This window comes from Lacerta agilis, chromosome 1, assembly GCF_009819535.1.
Source record: "Lacerta agilis isolate rLacAgi1 chromosome 1, rLacAgi1.pri, whole genome shotgun sequence".
NCBI lineage: Eukaryota > Metazoa > Chordata > Lepidosauria > Squamata > Lacertidae > Lacerta > Lacerta agilis.
Genome location: NC_046312.1, coordinates 48,666,975 through 48,690,589, shown reverse-complemented (window position 1 = coordinate 48,690,589; position 23,615 = coordinate 48,666,975). Strand labels below are relative to the sequence as shown.

General features: G+C 41.2%; 1 protein-coding gene across 2 annotated transcripts in view; it reads right to left on the bottom strand.

Annotated features, from left to right (window-relative positions):
* AMBRA1 (autophagy and beclin 1 regulator 1) overlaps positions 1 to 23,615 on the bottom strand; it is a 157,490-nt gene that overhangs the window by 117,286 nt on the left and 16,589 nt on the right. Inside the window, exons 7-8 of one of the 2 annotated variants that reach the window (XM_033148795.1) lie at positions 23,449 to 23,595; positions 22,112 to 22,524 (exon numbers count right to left, since the gene is read on the bottom strand). In XM_033148795.1, the coding sequence (XP_033004686.1) occupies positions 22,112 to 22,524; positions 23,449 to 23,595 (560 nt within the window). Of the gene's footprint in view, positions 1 to 22,111; positions 23,596 to 23,615 lie in introns of both variants that reach the window. The other variant, XM_033148786.1, reaches the window with a different exon arrangement.

The window sequence follows — 23,615 nt, the reverse complement described above, 5'->3', positions numbered from 1 at the left end:
ATAGAAAATAATAAAACCTTATAAAAAAAAAAAAAGAAAAACACTGCTCTAAAGCATGAAGAGGGCACCTGTGGCCCTCCAAATGTTATTGGACTACAACTCCCAGCATTCCTGATCCTTGGCCATGCTGGCTGGGAATGATAGGTGTTGGAATGCATAAACATCTGGAGGACCACAGGTTCCCTACCCTGCTATAACTATAAAGCTTGAATTCTCAACCCAACATTACCCATGGCACAAGGACTATCAAACAAAGGGTGGGAGGGGGCACTATGCCTCTTCAGTGTCCCAATGCAGACAACCCCTCTACCTCATTCCACACAAGTTAACAAAACACCTTCAAGGCTAGAGAGCACAGGACAAAGGAGCTGACCTACCAATAGTGACTACTGCATTGTTCAACACCAGCCCCTTGTCTATTCCATTTGTATAATGCAGGTGTATAGGAGTGTTGAATTTGCAACCTGCCAGCAGTAGCAACCAAGTGGGAAGAGTGTGCAAAGGGTGGTAGCGATGTTCTTCGCCAGCTGACAAATAAACTGAAGACAGAGATTACACATCAGAGATGGGCTGTTTGGCATGAAAGAAGATTTTGGATAGGAATGTCAGGCCTGAAGCAGAGAGCAGGCAAATGGGAGCAGCACCAATGCAAGGATTTGGATGCATTCAGACTGGATTATGTGGAGCATATTTAAAAGTGAGCTACTGGGTTTAACTACCTTCCCCATCAAAACCAGTATTTTCTTTGGTGGCAGAGTGAAAAATTATGCTATGTGTAATCCCTGGATATCTTCCAAGTGGTGAGCTTGGCCTTCAGTCCATTCCAGTTGATGCCTCTGCCATAAGAAATGAAAGCTGGTATACCACCTAGTGTAATATGTTGATTTATGAACACAGAAGGGAGAAGAGATACATAGCCAGGGATGGATTCAATGACAGAGCATGGGGATGGGACACACACAACTGGTAGAACTGGGCACAGAATTCTGCTGAGAATTCCCAGAAACAAACCAGTAAGTGTCTAGCTGTTATGCTACAAATATATGCCAGAAAGTATACAGACCATGTCTACTGAAACCTCAGAAGCCAGAGGAACACCTAAATATGTTTTCTAGTGTCAGGGGACAGGGCTTCAATGCCCTGCATGTTTCCTAACTCCTTCAAGGACAATCAATCAATCAAGGACAATCAATTAAAATTAAAACAAAATTACTTAATGCTTACCATTTTAAATTTAACATAATTTAAAATGGTAAACATTGAGTAAGTGATTGTGATCAATTTGTGTAATTTATATAGGCTGCAGAATTTTACTCTTGTTGGTGAACAATTTCAATAGCTTTTAGTATTTTCAGCTTAAAGAGCCCCAAGTATAGGACAGGAGAGATATCCATGCCTCTAAACCAGAGGCAGCTAACCATTTTTTGGCCAGAGGATTTGCCTGCCATCCATCTGCCCTCAGGGTGTGTGACCCCACGCTCTTGCATATACACATGGCAGACACATGCACTGGTGTGGTGGATGGGGGTGGTGGTCAGAAAATATTGCTTTGGGGTCTGGTGTTGGCTCCAGGGCAAGAATAGCCACTCCTACTCTAAAACATTTGGTGGTGGCACCTGAAGATTTGAATATTTTTCAGCTAGAAAAAGAGAATCCAGGAAAAGAGGCACATACCTGGTACATTTGTCACAAACATGCTCGAAGGGGTTTTGGTGGGGGAGGGAGAAGAATCAAGTAACAAGCACCATTTGCGCACCCTCTTCCTAAACCATTTTTTAAATGTAGGTATGTTTGATGTCACACCAGAAGTGCCCCCTTTGAATTCCAAGTTTTTCCTCAGCCAGACTGTCCAGATCTACATCTGGCTAGCAATAGGCTCAAGAACCAATTGCTCTGCAAGCTGTCTAGACAACATGAAAATTGTCACAAATGACAGCTAAAGCACAATTAGCCGAGAAACTGCAATTTCCATTCTGTTCCCCCGCTCAGCAGAAAAATCGCACATTAGCATCCTCCAGATTGTCAATCAATGCCTCAGTGATGAAGATTAACTCTACGCACTGTGAGAGGTGCTGTAGCTCTAGCTTACTAAATTAGCCTTTGTATTTTAAAAATTCTTTTACTATCAAGAGGCATAAATTGCTGTCTGTTCAATGGTGCTCTCTGTTGCGATGTCAACAAATTGTCTGCCTCCTGATATTAGTACCTGTGGAAAGGGCTTTGCAAGACCACTGCACCTGCTCAGTGTTATTCCGAGGGCTGGAAGCATACACTGCTGCTGAAAACAGAAGGGATCTGAAAGTCCCAATTACACTGCTAATAAGTTTTCAAAAGCAACTTTTTCTGAGAGCTTCTCTTTGCCCAAGAACACTGTGATCTGAATTGCAATGGAATGGATTAGAATTAAAAACAGCAAACAGAGTGAAATATTAAAGTGACACAATTAGAACTGTCAAACTGCCAGGGAGCCCAAGACAACCATTCCTTGGTAAAACTAGAAAAAGGGAGCCAACATAAACACTGTTCCCAGTATTTTAGTTCTTCATTGGAGAGTCATTTTAAAAGCAGTTCCCATTTCACAACACTGCAAGATTAGAAGCAGTCTTTCCATACCTGCCTAAGATGCTATGGAGCAAGAAAGTAATGGTTACCTTTCAAGATTTAAAGGCATTCAGCATCAGGCCTTCCCGGCAGAACAATATTTTTGGAGGTAGCATCTTAGACTTTCTCTTCATGCCCAGAAAGTAGGGAGGAAACTAAACCAATGCCATCTTAAATATAAAATGTTGTGTTGGGCAATTTATGCTTCTTTTGCAACTTCTTAATGCTATAGACTAATAAACTAGCTCACTCTCCAAGCAGGTATCCATATATGGTAAAAATGACACCATGTACACATAATAAAAGTTCACCTTGTTTTTAGATGTGTCTATCACAATATGGGTGACACTATGAAAAAAGATACTCCCTTCTGTGTAAATGGAGGAATGCATCTTCTAAGACTGCACCTATCTGCAGGGTTTTATAAGTACTTTAATTGCCCAATTAAAGGGTTTTAAAAAATACATTACTGATTAAATGCCTAAACACTGAAGGCTTATATAGAAAGCTTCAGTCTTGCTCTGCTCCCACATCTAGACATTAGTTGAACACACAAAGAGCAAAAGGACTCTGACTGATACAGTTCCAACGTTTATCAGGTGCACAGAAACACTGCTATATAAAAACATATAGAAAAGATAGTGTAGTAGTATAACAGCAACAAGACTGAGGTGCAAAATCAGGATATAGCTAGCTCACATTTTGCCTCTGCAATGAAATCATTAATGCCTTAAGCCTCAGTGCGCACACCACACTACCATCTGCAGTATGGGAGATAATCCTGATTTACCTTGGAAGGCTCTTGTATGGATTACAACTTCATGTGAAGCACTGTGAACACTTGAAAGCACTACATGCATTAAGTATTGTGATTAAATGTAGCATTGAAACAAAATAAACAACAATAGTAGCTCTGCTGGATTAGGCAAATGGGCCATCTAATCCAGTATCCTGTTCTTACTTTAGCCAACAAGATGCCAATGGGAAGTCCACAACCAGGTCCTGAGCAGAACAGTACTCTTCCCTCCTGCAGTTTCCAGCAACTGGTATTCAGATGTGGATGGCCTCTCATCATGGAGGCAGAGTATAGTAGTTGTAGCTAGTAGTCACTAGTAATCTAAACAAAATCGAAAATTCTTTCTAGTAGCACCTTAGAGACCAACTGAGTTTGTTCCTGGTATGAGCTTTCGTGTGCATGCACACTTCTTCAGATACACTGAAACAGAAGTCACCAGATCCTTAAATATAGTGGGGGAGTGGGGAGGGGTATTACTCAGAAGGGTGGTGGGAATGGGTGATAGGCTGATAAGTGTGGAAAACCTGTTGACGACTCTAAACAGCTGCAATTAGTCTTGCAGGGAAAGGCAAGGGGTGAGATGGCTAAGGATGGCTTTGTTATGTATAATGAGATAAGAATCCAATGTCTTTGTTCAAACCAGGTTTCTCCATGGTTTTAAGTTTGGTGATTAGTTGCAATTCAGCCACTTCTCTTTCCAGTCTATTTCTGAAATTTCTTTGTATTAAGACAGCTACTTTGAGATCTTTTATAGAATGTCCTGGGAGATTGAAGTGTTCTCCTACTGGTTTCTCTGTCTTGTGATTCCTGATATCAGATTTATGTCCATTTATCCTTTGTTTTATACATAACAAAGCCATCCTTAGCCATCTCACCCCTTGCCTTTCCCTGCAAGACTAATTGCAGCCGTTTAGAGTCGTCAACAGGTTTTCCACACTTATCAGCCTATCACCCATTCCCACCACCCTTCTGAGTAATACCCCTCCCCACTCCCCCACTATATTTAAGGATCTGGTGACTTCTGTTTCAGTGTATCTGAAGAAGTGTGCATGCACACGAAAGCTCATACCAGGAACAAACTCAGTTGGTCTCTAAGGTGCTACTAGAAAGAATTTTCGATTTTGTTTTGACTATGGCAGACCAACACGGCTACCCACCTGTAACTGGAACTAGTAATCTAATTTGTCTAATCCTCTTTTAAAGCCATCCTAGATGGAGGCTATCACTGTCTCAAATGAAAGTGAAGAAGTACTTTCTTTTGTCTACCCTGACGCTTCCTACATTTGGTGTCATTGGAGATCCATGGACTTTAGTGTTGTGAGAACACATATCATGCATAATTTTATATACTTCTATCATGCCTCCTCTTACTTGCCTTCTCTCTAAGGTAAAAAGCCCCCAAAGCTGTAATCGTTCCTAATGGATGAGTTTCTCCATTCCCTTCAACACTTGAGTTGCTCTTTTCTGAACCTTTTCCAAGTCTACAATATCCTTTCTGAGATGAAGAGATCAGCTGCAGCCACACCATAAATGTGAATAATGGCATTATGGCACTGACATTATGATGGGGTGACCTCTTCATTGAGCTATCCACTACAACCCCAAGGTCTTGCTCTTAGTCAGTCATTGGAACTTCACACCCCATAAGCATATATGTGAAATTAATAATTTTTTGCACTTACATGCATCACTTAACACTCATTTACACTGAATTACATTTGCCATTTTACCACCCATTTGCCATTTTACCACCCATTCACCCCAAAAGGGGTCTTTTGGGACCTCTTCCCAATGGCCAGAATTACCAGGACTCAGAAGACTCTGTCTATTGTATTTCAGCATGAGTTAGTCTTCTTCCAATCAGGCAATCAAAGAACAGCAGCACATACAGGAATACAAGAGGCAATTCTTACTTGTACATAATCTTAAGGGTAAAACATTTCAAATGCAATAGTGAAGTGTACTTCTCATTTTAATTCAGAAAAAAATAAAACAAATGTTTCTTGACTGTGAGAGATTTAGGAACCATGGGTAAAATTGGTTCCTTTTGGAATTTTACCGGTACTTTAAGATAGTAGAAAACTAGCATATGTCCTGTGTTAATTCCCCTTCTGTGGTTCAATGCAGTTATATCACTGCAGACTCAAAGCTATCTGGAGCAATCAGTTAAACAAGCATATGGAAAAATAATTAGAATGCACATTAGTTACCCAGCAGACCAGAATGGCTAAATTGGAGAAACCCAAAGTCATCACTTTTCCACTTAAACTCATCAAGTGAAGCCACAGATATCTCCACCCACATCTGCATTAGGCAGAACCCTGCTGGGCATAAGGTCCCCAGGTAATTGGATCCCAAAGCTGTAGCTCTCCCCATTGCAAAATTCTATAATGAGCAAATAATTACATCAACATGGTCCAGTGAGACCATGCTCTGTGCAAGTTTTATAGACAGGTACAAAAATAAAACAAGTGTATAGCTAAATTAAATCCTGCCCATTTTAATCCACCACCACCCTTACCCACTGTATCTCTCTTCAAAATATCAAATTAGTACAGTTCTACCTTGTTTTGCAGCCAGGATCCATTGCGGAGCCCCGGCGGCTAGCCAAAAAGGACGCAGGGCAAAGTGCCGCATCTGCGCACCCACGCAAAGCGCTTCTGCCCATGCACAAGCAGAAACCCACGTTTAGCGCTTCTGCCCATGCACAAGCAGAAACCCGGTGTATATTTTGTGGTGTATATTTTGTGTGCTCCTCACATGCAATCTCCAACACACATGTCATTTTCAGCCCAGCCCCAGAATGGGGCGGAAGCAGAACAGGCTTATGTACACAATGACCCGGAACACAACCCACATACAAACAGGGAGTTGCCTGTACTGTGATACACTTAAAGAGCCCATTGGATTGAGAATATAAGAACACCCATCAGTACTGCAATCTCACCTAGTACCTCCCCTCTTAACTGCTAATTTCCAGTCTTCTCTCAAGAGGGCTGTCTGTTACACATAGGGCAGCCTTTCTCAACCTTGGGTCCCCAGATGTTTTTGGCCTACAACTCCCATCATCCCTAGGTAGCAGGACCAGTGGTCAGGGATGATGGGAGTTGTAGGCCAAAAACATCTGGGGGACCCAAGGTTGAGAAAGACTGATATAGGGTAATCCACTGGATTTTTTTCATTCGCTTCTATGTTTCAAGAATTCCTAGATGAACTACAGCAACCTTCTTGCCTCTCTTTTTGGATGCTCAGCTGCAGCCTGAGGAGATAGTGTTTTATCATTCAGAGTATGTTCCTAAAACACAAGCCTCAAAGTATCTTATTCTTGTTTCATTTGCGGGTTAGTCTGCCATAGTCAAAACAAAAACAAAACAAAAAAATTCCTTCCAGTAGGTCTCTAAGGTGTTACTGGAATGAATTTTTTATTTTGTTTTGTTTCATCTGGTCATTGCTCCAGTTCACTGCATATTGTTTTTGCAGTATACACATATATATTCACTCGATTACAGTATTTGCTGTGGGCACATACTACATTTTTAACAGGTAAGTTGTTTCATGTATATGGTTGTTTCTTATCTCTGTTGCATTAAACTGATTTTTAAAATGCCTATTCTCACTGGATAAAAGGGAGAAATCAGTCTTCACAAATCTAAAATTTAATGTGTTTGTAGGCTATTTGGCAATATGGAACCTTCACAAAAACCTTGTTTTAAAAAGCCCATGCATTTCGATTCAGACTGTGAGCTATTACCAGAGTGGCAGGAACAAGATTCCTGCTTCTACCTTAGCTACAGTAACAATGAAACCACATCTAGGCCAGGAATGGTTCAGATTTTGCCCCTCCCTTATCGGTTTATAGCACAGCTCAGAGAGAAGCAGGCACAGAAGCATAATGTCCTCTATTAGTCATTATGAAAGTGAGGGAGGAAGAAGCATGTATTTCTCCCACCAAACTTCAACAACAAAAGGAATCAAGAGTAAAAGGGCAAAAGTAGTGAAATAGCAGTAGCGTTAGTGTTCCCAAAATAGGAAGCTACAGTGGGTGCAGAAAAGATTGCGCAAAGAGAAATCTCAAACAGAACCATGAGTCAAAAAGGAACAATTGTGAATAGTACAAGCCTATCTTTCTTCTATCAGCAGTGTTGTTATAACACAATTGAGGGTGGACAAAGGACAATTTCCTAATTCATTGTGATGAAGATTGATGCGTATTCACTTTTTTTTAAAAAAATATGTGAAATATTCTGCATCAACCTTCCCCAACCTGGTGGCTTCCATCAGCCACAACTTCCATTAGCCACAGCCATGCTGGTTGGGGGGTGATGGGAGTTGCAATCCAAAACATTCAGAGGCCATTTGCTTGGGGAAGAAGTCTCTACATTCTTGGCAGACTTTCAAATTGTGAATCCTTCCTTACCTGTCCACTTTCAATCACACTTTTAATATTTGCCCTCTGTGATCAGACCCAGTTTGTTTACTGCACTGGAGTTGGAATGTGGGTAAGCAACATGTGAGCACAAGTAATGCATAAGCCACTGCAGAGGGCCTTTTTACAATCATTCTTTGCTGATGGGGTGATCAAGTTAAGATAAAGAACAACCACCATAAAATGGGAGAGACCAAGACCCTTATATCTAGAATTCTCCAGTATCTAAGGTCTCCAGGTACAAATTACACGTTGCACAGATTGCACATGTTAAAACAAAAGACAGACAACAGAAACACAGTAGACCATTCCAGTTAACAGATACTCAGCTTAAACAGGAACAAGAGAGTATGCCATAAAACCCTTCAATACAAGGCAGGCAAGTCAGGTATGCCTGGTCTAACAATGTTACTGCAAGGCATATGAACTGTCAAGTGCAAATATAGTAGTAACCAACCTAAAGCTGGGGCAGGCAAACAGTAGATAAAGATTTTCTTGTAGGTTGCTTGATGATCTGCAGTAGATCAGCAAGTTGTTTATTCAAAGCAAGTAAAGTGAGTTATCTGCCATGAATGGTCTTGTGTTAACCACTTATCTTCCTGACTCAGTATGCCTTACCTACCAAGTGACCAGGTTACTTTGGCTTCATTCCCTTAATCAGCATTCTATATCTAGCAACAATCTTGCATCTGGCTCTGGTTGACAGACCCTGGGATTCAAGTGAAAAACAACTTCTGATCTACAGTATTGATTACAGATTTACTAAGTAAAACTTCAAATGTAGGAGGTCTGAATCCATAAGAGTAGGACAGCTGAAATTTAATTTGACTGTCTACATCATTCTACATAAGAACATCATATTTTATTACAATCTTAATCCCAATCATTTTTATTTAAACACAACATGTATTTAGAGAAACATTCATTTTGGACATAAAAATGGCAAGTAAAAACAAAAAACCCACCTCTACCCACTGGAAGTGAAGCCTTACTTCGCCTTTTTATTTTCTAATTACAAAATGGGTTTTTTCTCAGTTTTCAACTTTCAGATATTGGTTCTTATATTAGCTTATGGACTTCTGTATCCAGTCTACTTCTACCTTCTTTTAAAATAATATCACATTATTTTAATATCACATGGCAATGCTAACATTTCTTTTTTACATTCATCTTTTCAAAAAGCCTTTAAAATGTTGTGAATGAAAACATGCCAGTATTCCAACAGGCATAGATGCTTCCAACATGCACAAGAGCAAAACCACTTTCCTTCTTCCCACTATACTAAGGGACTCTGTGGATCATTTCAGATGGCTTATTAAGAAAGAGAACTCAAGTGCAGATAGATTCATTTATTGTGCTTCTTGTCTGCCTTTTGCCACCTGCTAGCTGCACCAGGGGTCAGCAAACTTTTTCAGCAGGGGCCGGTCCACTATCTCTCAGATCTTGTGGGGGGCCGGACTATATTTTGAAAAAAAAAAAATGAACGAATTCCTACGTCCCACAAATAACCCAGAGATGCATTTTAAATAAAAGGAAACATTCTACTCATGTAAAAACAAGCTGATTCCCGGACAGTCCGCAGGCCAGATTTAGTAGGCAATTGGGCAGTATCCGGCCCCCAGGCCTTAGTTTTCCTACCCATGATCTATACTATGAAGCTATTTGTTTATAACACTTTTAACAGCCATGGCATCCTCCAAAAGAATCATGGGAATCTGAACTGCTTGAGAGCAAAGAATTTTTAGAAATCCTTAGTTGCCCATCCATCATCCAACAGAATAGAAGCCAGTGTTCAAAGAGGGAGTGACTCTCAAAACTAGTTTAAATCTACAGTGTGGATAAGCTCTTTAACTTGAATAAGGAGATGCTTGAAGGCAAAAAATAAAAAATTGTATGAATACAGAGCTTTCAGCGCTATCTGTGTCAGCACTTAACACAAATAAAAGTAACCTCACTATGAGTTCACAGCAAAGAATGTCTTGTAGTAATAATAATGACAGAAAATCCTTTATATCTAAAGACATATCAAGTTGCTCGCATACACAGCAAATTAAGTTCAAAGTCTGCCCTATAATGTTCACTGGACTGGCACAGTTAGCATATGCCAGCCTACAGTTATTTCATCCTTTTTGAAGATATTAGGGGCTTAACATACATTTAGAGAGGCTACATTAGGATAGATTCTGCACATTATTTCCCGAATATCCTGTCACTCTACAATCCAAAAGGCATCAAGCTGGGACATTCTATATTAACATTGTGTTGACAAAGAAAGGAGACTTAACTAAAAACAGCTTCATAATAGGGATGTGTCTAATTTAAGAAAACCTGGTTGAACCTCAAATCAATTGTATCTGCACATGATTAAACCTATTCTGAAGGGGAAAGCACTGTTTTTACATGAAACCTGTGTTTTGCAGCACACTCTGTTTTAGACAGGAGTGTCTGGCGTGCTCTGGTCCACGGGGTCACAAAGAGTCAGACATGACTAAACGACTAAACAACAACTGTTTTAAAAGAAAAATACTTTCCCTCTTGTGAGACGGAGGAAAGGAAAAAGTTGAAGTATGAGATGTATACCAAATCAATATATCAGTGTATTAAAAACTCTTAGTTGTGTATGTCCAGATTGGGTGACTTGATAATTTGTCAGTTAGGCATACAGCTTCATTTCATCACCTCTAGTTCTAGTTTCAGCTAGTGTGTGTGAAAGAGTGTGAGTGAGGACCCAGCTATACTGCTGCAAATAAAGTGTTTTAAATGTGTTGTGAAGTGCAATATACAAATGTGACACTAGATGGTGACAGCAAGCTATGCCAAATTCAATGTATTTTTCAAAACATTTTTTTTAAAAGCATTTTCACAGCCTCTTTTTAATGTGTGTACATTCTACCAGAGAGATGGAGAATATGAATGTGGTTCAGGCATAAACATCTGCTCAATGTGGCAAAGAAGGTACAAAAAAATAATTCAGCTTCCTTCAACTATCCTTTCCTCTTTTTGCAACCCTTCACACTTCTGTTATCCAAAAATCGAACTGGCTAGTTGACTGCTGGTAATGAATTTAAATATATATATACTAGTTGTGTCTTTTTAGCTGTATGCTTCTCAGTCTTTGTTCATCTGCCTTATTGCCAACTTAAATTAGTTTCTGCCTTAGTTTGTAGTTATTTTTGTTTTCTTCAGTTGGTCAAGCCTTCTACATTTGAAGGGAAACTTTTTTGCCTTTGATTACTACTGTTTGCTTTTCTCAACAACCATTTCCCTGTACTTGTTTCTACCTTTCTAAATCTGTTGAAAATATTCTAGCTATGATTATATTATTTTGGTTTCTAATCAAGCTCTAACCATCCTAAAGATATTTGACCTCTTGCCTCTTCCTTGCAACTGCCTTATAGCTAATTTTATTCTTTAAGGAAACTTTTTAAAAAATACAATGGCGATAGATTTTTCTGGACAACCTTCCATTTGCATTTACTGTATGTTGAATTTGATAATACTATGGTCATTCTTCTTGAGTAATTCAAGAGCATGTTGTTATATCATTGTCTGGAAGACTTCATTGTTCTTTTTGTACTTGAGTATTCAGTGTACCATCAACAGCAGTTAACCACCACTTAAGACTGCAATTCTGTTTATTTTCCTGGGAATGTCCTGCGGAACTCAATGCCAATTGCAAGGACTGCTGAAGAAGCATTGCTGAAGACAGCAGTGGTCTCTACAGGCTGGGACAGTCATTCCATACTCTTCAAACTATAGAACAGGCACAAAACTTAAAGTACACTTTTGTTACTCTCCTATCCTGCACCGCCAGGGAGCATTGCTTATAAAGATCCATATAAAAAAGTGTTTGGTGTGTGCCAAGTTTCATATTTTTATTCCAAATAATGCAAATTTTGGCTTAACTGCTCAACTAAGCAGCAAATTTTGCTGATGATGTCAAATTATTCAGTATAGTGAAAATCCAAATGGCTTGTGAAGAGGTCCAAAATGATCTCTTGAAATTGAATGAGAAGGAAATGACAAGAGAAATTCAAAAAGCATAGTAAGTGATGCACAATGGGGCAAAAAAGTTAACTTCACATTTACACTGGTGGAGTCTCACCTAGCAGCAACTAGTGAGATAAGATCTTGGTCTGTGTTTCACAGCTCATTGAAAAAGTCAACAGCATATGGCAGATGTGAACAGAGAAATAATTCCATGCTAGGGATTAGGGACTGACAATAAGACAGCCAGACTCATAATAATTTTATATCAATCTCTGGATGCAGCTACAATTAGAATTCTATACATGTGAGACAGTCTTTTTGAGATGGGATTATCAGCAGAGGTGAAGAACAACCAAAATCATCAAGAAATTGAAGCATGTCCCCCACAAGAAAATGCTGAAGCATTTGTTATTCAGTTTTAGAAGAAAAGATGACAACCAAAAGGATATTTATAAAGTTACACATACCATGAAGCAAGTAGGCAGAAACCTTTATCTTCCTCTTTCATAATACCACAGGCCATCCAATGAAATTGACCACAGATTCAGGAATTTACATAATGCGTAAGAAATTTTCTGTAACAAACTGTGGTGCTATGCACTGATTTAGATGGCTCTAAAGGAGGCTAAGACAAATTCACAGAAGACAAGTTTATCTATTAACAAGGGTAGTTTGTGGAACCTCCATCTTCCACTGAGTAACTGCAGAGTTGGGGGGCGGGCGGGGCGGGGCAGAGAAAGGGAGTGGGGAGAGGAAACAGCACAAGAGGACTGCAACCTTCATGACCTGTTTGTGGGCTTCTATGAAGCTCTGGACCCATCACCTGTGAAATATAGGACACTGAACTGGATAAAAGATCCCTGCTGAACCAGACTGTTTTTAAGTTTGTGTCTGCCATTTTAAATTTCTGTAAATCACTTGTATTAAGAAATCAAGATCAATTTTTTTAAAATACTCAACTGATGTAGTCAAATAAATGTTCAGGCCGCACTTAACAAATTACATTTAGAACATGTAATGCAGTGGTTTTCAACCAGTATGTCATGGCACCCTGGGGTGCCTTTGAATGATAGCCAGGGGTGCCACGGGCAACACTGGCCTCTGTCCCTCTTTCCTTCCCTCCCTCCTCTGATGCCCGCTTGCATCTCTGCCTCCCAAAGGCTTGCATAACTGTTTGTTGCAGCAGCCCTGGATACAAGCTCCCCAAGCAAATGGTGCCTCTGGGATTGGCCAGGGGTGCTTCCCTGTTCCCTGTGGGGCAGTGTGAGGAGGCACCTCTCTTGGGAGGGCGGCTCAGAGACCAGGGGTGGCAGCAGTGGCTGCCCAGGACTCCCAAGAAGAGGGGAGAGGAGAGGATGCTGAGGGCAGAACAGTCCACAAGGAATGGTGTTTGAAAAGGGGTGAGAGGCTGCCAGTTCTGCGAGCAAGGGGTGACATAATTGGGCTCTTGAGCCTCACAGGGGTGCCACAGAAGGAATGCAGTTGGACAAAGGAGCCGTGGACTCAAAAAGGTTGAAAATATCTGCTGTATGGGAAAAGTTTAGGAATGTATCATCTAAATATACATGCACAGTGACTAAGCACCTGGTGACCTTGCTACAAACAAGGTAACAACAATGTTTATACCATCTGGCAAAGGGTTGGTTAAGATGACCGCCACTCTGGGAAGCTCCCAGCAGAAAAACACAATAAAACATCAAACATTAAAAACTTCCCTAAACAGGGCTGCCTTCAGATGTCTTCTAAAATTCAGATAGTTGTTTATTTCCTTGATATCTACAGGGAGGGTGCGACTATCGAAAAGGCCCTCTGCTTGATTCTCTGTAACTTCGCTTCTTGCAGTGAGGGAACCAGCAGAAGACCCTTGGAGGAGGACTTTGAATGAAGATTTCTTATTCAGCTGGAGAAAAAGCTGTGTTTTTGCTCTATAATGCTGTTTCACAACAGTATTCTTGTACCATATTTAAAAATGTTATCAACCCACCATTGAGTTTGAGAGATGCACCCTCTACTGGCAAAAAGTAAATAACATTGTATTGGATAAAGTAAATCATGCTATTTTAACACAAATATACATGGAGGTTACAGTCTATAGATCTATGTCAGTGTTAAAAGGTGGATTAAGAACCAGGGGTGTTTGCTGTCATTCGTCTGTCTCAGGAGACAATGGAAGAAGCAGTCCTAAGGCTGAAAATAAAATCTCCCATCACATTTCTGCATGTTAATTTATTAGAAGAAACGTTACTGGTATTAATGTGATCTGCTCGGTGGTGGGAGAAAAGTAAAGGTAAAGGGACCCCTGACCATTAGGTCCAGTCACAGACGACTCTGGGGTTGCGGCGCTCATCTCGCTTTATTGGCCGAGGGAGCCGGCGTACAGCTTCTGGGTCATGTGGCCAGCAAAAGTACCTAACAATTAAAATATAATAGCAACCAGACATTTGTCTTTGCATGTCATACCCAGAATGTATGTCTTGTTTAGTATTTTAGACAGTGGAGCTCTGGAAAGTGAAATATGGTTTGTAAGGAAGGATGAATGAGTCTGAGTGGGATTGAGTTGAGCTTAATTTGTTGGTGGTGGTTTGTCCGTTGTTGGTATCCATTTGCCTCAGGATACAATGGAGGAGTACGCCTTTGGGGGTGAAGTCAAACTGTTGGAGACTTACAGCGCCTGCTGTGACTGTAGAGACCAATACAGGAGAGACATTTTTTTATTGCAGGTGGGGCAGATGAAGGTATCCAGTTTTGCTGTTACAGGTGCACTGTTGCATTTCTTCTCTGCACTCCTTTCAGTGGTTCATTCATCCTCCTCTAGACACTACTGTGGATACACAACCTGTCTGTCTCACTAATTAAAATACTAGAAAGCAAAAAAAAAAAATCTTTACACAAAATCTTTAAGCTACTCAGGTCAGACAGAAGATGTAAACAATTATATAAAGTAAATTAAATATTGGATAGGAATTCCCATAAAACATGCAGAAATTTAAGAGGAAAGTCTCCACACAGAGAAAAATGTATGTACATTCAAGAATACACAGGGAAAATATAAAGTACAGTGGTACCTCTGGTTAAGTACAGTGGTGCCTCGCAAGACGAAATTAATTCGTTCTGCGAGTCGTTTCGTATTGCGAAAAATTCGTCTTGCGAAGCACGACCATAGGAATGCATAGGAATTTAATTCCCATAGGAATGCATTGAAATTTTCGTCTTGCGAAGCATGACCATAGAAAAATTCGTCTTGCGAGGCACCCTTTCATTAGCGAATCCCTTTCGTCTAGCAAGTTTTTCGTTGTGCGAGGCATTCGTCTTGCGAGGTACCACTGTACTTAATTCGTTCCGGAGGTCCGTTCTTAACCTGAAACTGTTCTTAACCTGAAGCACCACTTTAACTAAAGGGACCTCCCGCTGCGCTGCCAGAGCACAATTTCTGTTCTTATCCTGAAGCAAAGTTCTTAACCTGAAGCGTTATTTCTGGGTTAGCGGAGTTTGTAACCTGAAGCGTCTGTAACCTGAGGTACCACTGTACTAAGAAGTCACTAGCAGCAAGATACCCCTATGGCTTTGGAAAATGGCAGGCCTCTCTTTCTAAAAGCTTTATTAAGCAGATATTGGATGACAATCTATCAGGATAATGTACTGGTGAATTTCCTGCACTGGCAAAGGGTTGGTCCAGATGACCTTTTCCACTCTATAATTCAACACAATAGTACTGTTAAGTTTCAGTCACAAATCTGAATGGCATTTCAAGATGGCTAGAAAATACAGAAATCAAGATATGAGAAGGCCAGTATAGTCAAATCAAAATACACCCAAATTTCTGGTTTTCTTCCCAACTCTTCTAGTCATGCTGTAGAAGTTTCTACAACCCCTCCAAAAGTTGGAAGGGTTCACCTTCATCAATGAAAGCAACATGAACATCATTTAGCATATAAGAAACATCAATAAACAATTGCTGCAGGCAGAGATAAATGTATTAAAACATCTGAATATAAATATTTACATTTCCCTATCTGAGCAGGAACAGTAGCAATGCCAGAAGCTTGGCTTGAGAATTGTGTCTGGCTCATCTCATCTGATGCCAGGCCAAGTTATAAGCTGGTTACTTCTGTTTCATAAAAAGAAAGATCTGATATCTTGCGCTCTGCTCCAGCAACTGACAATCTCATTGTGGTGGTGGGCAGAAGTCAGGCCAGTGCTCCATGTCTAATTGCATGGCTAATGCCATGACTAAATGCTAGAACATCTGTTCTGCATGCGGAAGGTTCTAGTTTCATCCCTGGCATCTCCAGATGGGGGTAGTAATATCCTGTTCGAAACTCTAAAAAGCCACTGCCAACCAATGTGAACAATACTGAACTAGACGGACCAATGGTCTGACTTGGTGAAAGGCAGCTACCACTTGCTAAGTGTTAGGACTAATGCAACAAATACCAGCCTGCATGGATCAAGATTGTTCCAGAAAGGAACTTAAGATGTTTTGGAACAAGTTTGGTATCATACTACCGATCTGCCCGAGTGTTTTTTTGCAAAAGAAAAAGAAATGAACCTCAAGCTTTTGACTGCTCTCTTTAGCACTGGTGGGAAGGGAAGAGATAGTCAGGGTAGGGTGCTGTAAGATTTGTTAGCTTCTGTTCAAACTATCTGTACAGTGTTAAGAAACTCAAATGGCTACTTAAACCAGGGTTACAGTCACCAAAATGACATGTATAGGTGCCATTTTGGGGCCAGACAGCTCAAAAGCTATAATTTTCAATACGAGTTTTTGGTTTGTGAAATTTGTTCACATTGTGCAGATAAAATATTGTGGATAGAATGCTAAATGATGTGTTGTTAGTGTGCAAAAACAGGCAAGATCTAAGGATCCCCAGGCATGCACCTCCAGATGGTGGAGATGTCAGGCACTATCCTGGAGCCCAGGCATCTGCACTTGGTTGCAAGAGGCCAAGAGCCAGGTGCAAATTCGCCTAGTGCCTGGCAAATTTCAAACGTATGTGCACTCTTTCCTAATTTGGGGTTTGACTGCCTCCCCCGTGCAGACATTGTGTGAGAGGCACCACCTTCTTTTTTAAAAAGAATAGTTAATGAGGTGATTCAACTGAACTCAATACCCAGGAAAGATTATATGGGTTGTCTCTGATCTTGCTCCTCCTCTAATTCCTCCTTATAATGCTACTTGGACCATTTGCTCCATCGGTTCCAATATGCTAGAGTAGCAGAACATCATATATGCTACTGGCAAACTCAATTGACCAAGTGCCAGTCCTCATGTAGTCAAAATTATGCCATGTACACACAACAGGGAGGTATTAGCATGCCTATCAGAACCCCAATATTTGCAAAGCACAAAAACCCTTCCTTCATTACCTTCCTACCCCACCTGTATTTATTTTTCTCTTGCAGTTCCCCATCACATGGATGCCCTTTCCCAATGAAACTACCCATCATTTTCACCCTTCTACCTGACATCCAGTTCTCAGCCTCTGTTATTCAGATAAAAAAAACGTTAATGGGAAGGAGATAATTTTTCTCCAGCTTGGACAATCTTAGTCAACAAAAAGAACAACCTGGAAATCATAATGTTCACCTTAGATTAGAGTTGAATGAGTTGCCAAAAAAGGAAAATTGCCAGCATTGATTAGCAAATGAAGAAATCTGCATCTACAAATTATAGCAGATTGCATTGCAAGTGTGAACCAAACATTACTGTTTCGTGCTAAATGAACCTACAATTAAAACAAAAATTAACCGACAAGGAGGGTAGGCAGTCACAATCTGCTAGCTCAACACTTTCAAGAAATGTAATGTTACAAACTGTATAATCCCCTAACATGGAAAATAGTTACAGGCTTTATCTCATTATTTGACAACACTTAAGATGCAACCCTAGCCACACTTACTCAGGGATAAGTCCCAAAGTCAGCAAGACTTACTTCCAAGTAAACATGCCTAGAAAAACAAAGATAAAAACACTGCAAAAGGCTACCAGAAGATGATCAGAGTACCAACTTTGTGTCTTGCTTAGTGATTTTCCTCTCATCCACCAGCATACTTAATGAAGTAGCTTGTGCACTGACACAGCAGTATTTCCAAAATTCAGTCACCCTGGGGTCCAACGGAGAGACAGACAGGCAGATGGTGAAAGCATCTGTAAACAAGAGGTCCTGTCCTTCAAACAGCACCAATCAAAAGATCACTGGAGAAAATTAAGTCTTCATATCCCTCATTGCTTTGAAACAGACATATGGCCTTATTTCACCTTACAGTGTATACATACACAAAATATTGCATTATGCATTACCTGGAGACCAAAGTCCCATGGCTAGAGCACAGTGTCTGTGCCAAGTCATGCTAAGCAGCCTATCCTGTCTTTTCCGATAAAACTGTCTGGAAGGGGCATGTGCTCTTTTTATTGGGGTTCTCGCTTATCTCCTTTGATTAACAAAATGAGACCAAGGATAAGATCACGAAAACCAATTAGATGCTTATTAATGCCTATGTTATTAGCTTATGATAATTAGCCCAGAGCAGTCAAAAATCAGAACTCTCTTTTCACACATGGCCAATCTGTGAAACATGATTCAGAGAGGGACAGCCTTCATTTAGTCATCATTAGCTCCATTCACCCAGTGCAGGCACACACTTCACTAATAAGAAACTTCTCAAATAGATAAATGAGGTCAAGGAAATGAAGCCCACACACAGGTAGCAAGCACAACCTGTCTTCATCTTTCAACCTTCTTTTAAGGCTTTCAGCTACCAATTCAACAGCTGCATTGCTAAGTGTGACATCTGCTGGATGAGCTAGCAACAGACACTATTTAATACCAGAATTTATTTGCTGATCCCTCACCTCTAGTACATCACCACAGCCACATGACTTTCCTTGGGAGTTCTGCACCTTTCTTTGTGTTCTCTGCTGCTCAAAATGTGTGTGACACTGCAGGGTGAAATGCAATAGTAATCTAGAGTAAGGTGACAACAGTAAAATAATAACCAGCTCTTCCCTTCAAATCTGACCTTGGTTTAGCAGTTTTGATATTTAGAGGCTGCTGCTGCTCAGACCTGGTTCAGTTCACCAATAGTAGACTCTGGTTTCCTTTAGCCCTTCATAAACTCTCAGTCTGGGAGAACTCCCAAATCCTGGATTTCTAGTTGACAGCAAAAGAAGGTTGCAGTATAGTACACACACTTTTGGCTTTTTCTGAATTGATAGAGGACTGCAGTGCCTTAATTCCCACTTTGACATTTCAGTAATTATTTAGATCAACAACATTACCTTAAGATTTCAAGTATTGGTCTATAATGGGAACTGCCCTGGAACGCTGCTCAGAAGCTAGACCTGGGGCATAATAGCCCACATCTCCACAGGGATGGGTGAGTGCGGGCACATTAACAATCAGGTTTCAGCCTTGTCACTGGCTTTCTATTGCCTTCCTAGCAATGTTCAATGTGCCAATTGAACTGTAGAACTCTGTTACTAGGTATAACTTTACAGAACAGCTTCACTCCAACGCATCCCTTCACAATCAGTGTTAGAAACTGGGATAAAAAAGCTAGGAGCTAAATGGCTTCTGGGACCTGGGTTGTGGGCACCCAAACAGAATGTCTAGTCGCCATTGGGTTGGCTGGCAGCACTTTTTATTTATGATTTTGATAAACATGAACTAATATGCAAATCACTTAAGTGACACATTGTTAATATCACATTTTAGCAGAAATTGTTAATACATGCTTAATTTGGTGTTTACAATAAAAATATTGGTACCATGCTTCAGTTTTCAAAACACTCTACTCTTTATTATTAAACTCCTTTACATATTGTCTATCCTTGACATACACTTCAAGGCTTCAGAGAACATACATTTCAGTAATACTTGAGTGTTAGCCAGGTGCAAAAAATGGCACCCAGACTTTTTGAGGTGCTCACAAATGGAGAATCTTCGGGCGCAAAATGTGCCTGGCACCCTGCTAATTTTGAACCCTGTTCACAATTGTAGTATCCTGTCACAGTCTTTGGTCTCATTCACTTTTACCTCCAGTTGCACAAAAAGAGTTTTACCACAGTTTCTACTTAACACTGTTGCCGGTAACATCTGAAAGAGAGAAGTGGCATATGCCCTGATCACTACCCTCCCTCTTTGCCAGGTAAAGGTCCCATGCAATTGCCCCTTCACATACATTCCTAGATTTAAATACTCCTGGCATAGGACTCACACTAGTAACAGTAAGAGTAACTGAGGCATCAACTCCTGCTTCATACTGAAGAAAGGAAAATATTCAGCAGAGAGACAGAAGTGAAGAGAATGTGAAATAGTGTTTTGCACAGCGAAAAGCTACTGAAGCTTTGTGCTACTGGAATTCTTAAGTACTGAATACCAAAAACAACCTGAGCACTAGGCTGCATACTATAAATTCATTTACCATAGCAAGAAGCATCTGGTCAGAGAGATAAAATGTCAGTCACAGCTGCCAGCACCTCAGAGGGGATGGCAGGAACATAAGCATCTATGACAGTTAAGTCACCCCAAAAATTCAATCAGCTGGATCATAAGCAACAAAGAATGAGAAGTCCAAATAGGTCACGACGACCGTTCCCTAAGAAAAGTACCAGCTTGCCTTCTAAACTATAACTGCACTAGACAAAAGGGAGCCAACCTGAAGCTCTCTAGATATTTTGCACAGCAACTCCCATCAGCCCCAGCCAGCACACCAGGTTGGCAAAGACTGCCTTGGAGGCTTTTAAGTCTTCCAAGCATTTCTAGGAATAGTCATGTCCCTCTCACATCTACCTTCCGCTTCCCAATCCAATTCCATGGCCCCACAGATACTCTCCACAGCTTTCCTATGTTTGTTTGCATGCACAGACACAGGAACCCTTTCACTCAGCCCCCTTGTCAGCCCCCTTGTCCTTGTTACTATGTATCTTATATGGCTTTTTCTTTGTATATATTTTTTTAAAAACTGTATATGAATGTTTTAAGATGATCTATATCTATAATGCCTAATAAAAGTTTGGAAAAAGAAAGAAAGCACTGACGGCCTCTTCTGGTTTCTTATGATTAAACAATGGGGCAGCATAACAAACGGATACTTCTCTGAGACTATACATCATCAATACTTTAATTAAATGCAATCCCATTCTTTCTAGTTTAGTCCTCTAGGTAAGAAGGTCTACAGATCACTTTCCAGGCCTGTTACACACAGCAAATGCTGAAGGGCCTCCTGCATGTGGTAATCATTGTTCCTTGCTGTTCAAAGAACATCACTAGTTCAGCCTAAGGTGAAAGCCCCTTGGTTGCTGCAAAATGGTTTGAACTGATGCAATACCTGCATGCCATTTGGTGGGTGAGGGCTTGTATAGGTATGAAGAGGACAGCTGCCAATTTCAAAGGCATTCAAGGTAAGATTAGTCATTCATGAACAACGGGCACCTGACAAGATGAATGTTAGGTAAACTTAGGAGAAGAAAATGTAATCTTACAAGCAGCCAGCAAAACGCAGGGAAGTGGGGGAACAGAGGCAGGGATTTTAAAATAGGAGTTTTTCTTTCATCACCAATATTCATCATGCAGCAAAGAGAAATGTTATTCTCAAATCAATTCAGGAGCAGATTTCCTGAAGCAATAAAGGAAAGGGATATAATTCCCTCAAAATATACCATCAGCATTCCTGTTTGTTTTCTTTTGTGGTGATCAGGCATGATCCAATACCAGGAAGAAATGTTTCAGATATTATCTCAACCACCTACAAGTCATTGGGCAGACATACAATTCAAGAACAGGGTGACGTAAGAATTGGCATTATTTCTCACAATGGGAGAAGTAATTGTCACATGCAGATGTAATGATAAGTAGTTGAACCATCTTAGATTCAAAATTATTCCTGAAAAGTAAGGAGCTGCTCATCCCACCTTTAAGAAGAAAATCAAGTTTTCCCTATTCTTAACAACTGGGAATATATGAAAAGCCTAGTGGACTGCATTTGTTGCCATTGTTAACAAGTACTACAGTTAGCTACTCTATGCAATGCCTCAACGACATAAAAATGAGACTTGGGGAGAATAGTTACTTTCGGCGAGAAATTATAGTTCTCTCCTCTGAATGTGTACAGGCTTACTCTATGCTTTAGATAGGAGCCCCACTGCAGCCATCACCTGATCCCTGAATCCAATATTGCTACCAGCCAGATTCATGACAGCATCAGAAATGAGTACCTACAGATCTTCAGTAGTTCACACTTCAATGGTACAGCTTCAGAAAGACTGAGGAGGAATTAGAACTGTCTAGCAATCTTACCTCCTAAGCGAATCCTCCTCTGAACTTTCCTCAGGCATTTCCTGGTTTAAGGCGTCCTGTGATACATTCCCAGGTCTATTTGAAGCAGATTGGCTGTAAACTCTTTCCCAGTGCCCCGTCTCCTGGTTAAAGACCACTCCCACGGTCCTTTCCTCTGGCGGATTAGAAGATCTTCCCAGTGGCAGTCTGCTAGAGGGAGAAGTTCTACTTTCCATTCTCTCGGAAGGTGGTAGCTGGCTACTGCTGGATGGCACACCTTCAAATGTGCTTTGGACCTGCCCTGGTGCATATCTAGGTGTACTTCTTTCCCAGCGAAGTGTGTCATTGTTAAAAGTCAGCAGGTTGTGACAGGCTCGACAGCGGTTCAGGTGCCCCCGTGACAAATTGGAATTGTTTTCACTGCTATGTGGGGTCTGTTGATGAGAAGGACCAGGTCTATCAGGCTCGATGTTGTTATTAAGCATCTCCTGGGCTTGATGTGACTGACTGGGTTCACCACCTATCCCCTGATCTAGCTCCTGAAGCCTATCATATTCCAAGAAGAACCGCCTCAAGTCACACTGAAACTCATTGCGAATGCTGGTTGGATTGCTTGGACCAGCATTGCTAGTGCTTTCAGCTTCAGCACTAGGAGCTGGAAAACCCCTCCCTTCTGTAGCTGAAGTATATACAGAGGACTGGGAGCTTCCTTCCTGCTGTCTCAGTACCGACAACAAGCTCACTGAAGAGGCACTGGTTCTAGGAGGAGGCATACCTTCCAACTCAGAGCGAGGGCCCATATTCAACACTGTTCGAGTCCACTCAGAACCCTCCAACCCAGAGGCCATCTCTCTTGTAGACTGGTGAAATCTGGACGAGTGGCCAGACAAAGGCCCACTAAGGGATCTACGAGTGGGGCCGAGGCTAAGGTTGCGCAGGGTGTTGCCCGCAGTACTGCTTTGTACAGTGCTGAAAGCAGATGGTCGGTTAAGGAGTCCCTGCTCCTGCTGTGCTGTAGTTGCCTGCTCCTGGGGCTGGTAAGGCTCCATTTGCACAGAAGAAAAGGAAGTGCCAGTGGACCCAGAGGATGTGGAAGGGGTGTTGTCCTGGGACGGAAAAAGAGAAGGAAGTCTTGCACTAGAACATCGCCTGCAAAGGCACAGCACCCCCAGATGTTGGCAACATTTTACTGAGGGGAAATTGACAGGCTCACTGAGGCCATTATAGGCAGATGCTCTAGAGGCTTCACTAGCTGGAGGTGGTGGTGGTGGAGGTGGAGGTGGTGGTGGTGGAGGAGGAGGGAGAGGAGGAGGAGGGGAGGGAGTAGCCGAGTCTTGCATGGCGTTTTGCTCTCCCACCTGGATACCAGAAGAACGTGAGGACAGCATATGCAGGAAGTTATGAAGGAGTGGTGTGCGTCTCACAGGCTGAGATTGGAGGATGGAACGCTGACGATAGTGTGGCATTTCGGTACTATCCACAGGTATTTCCACCTCTTCGTCGTTCTGCAGAAGAAAGTGCAAGT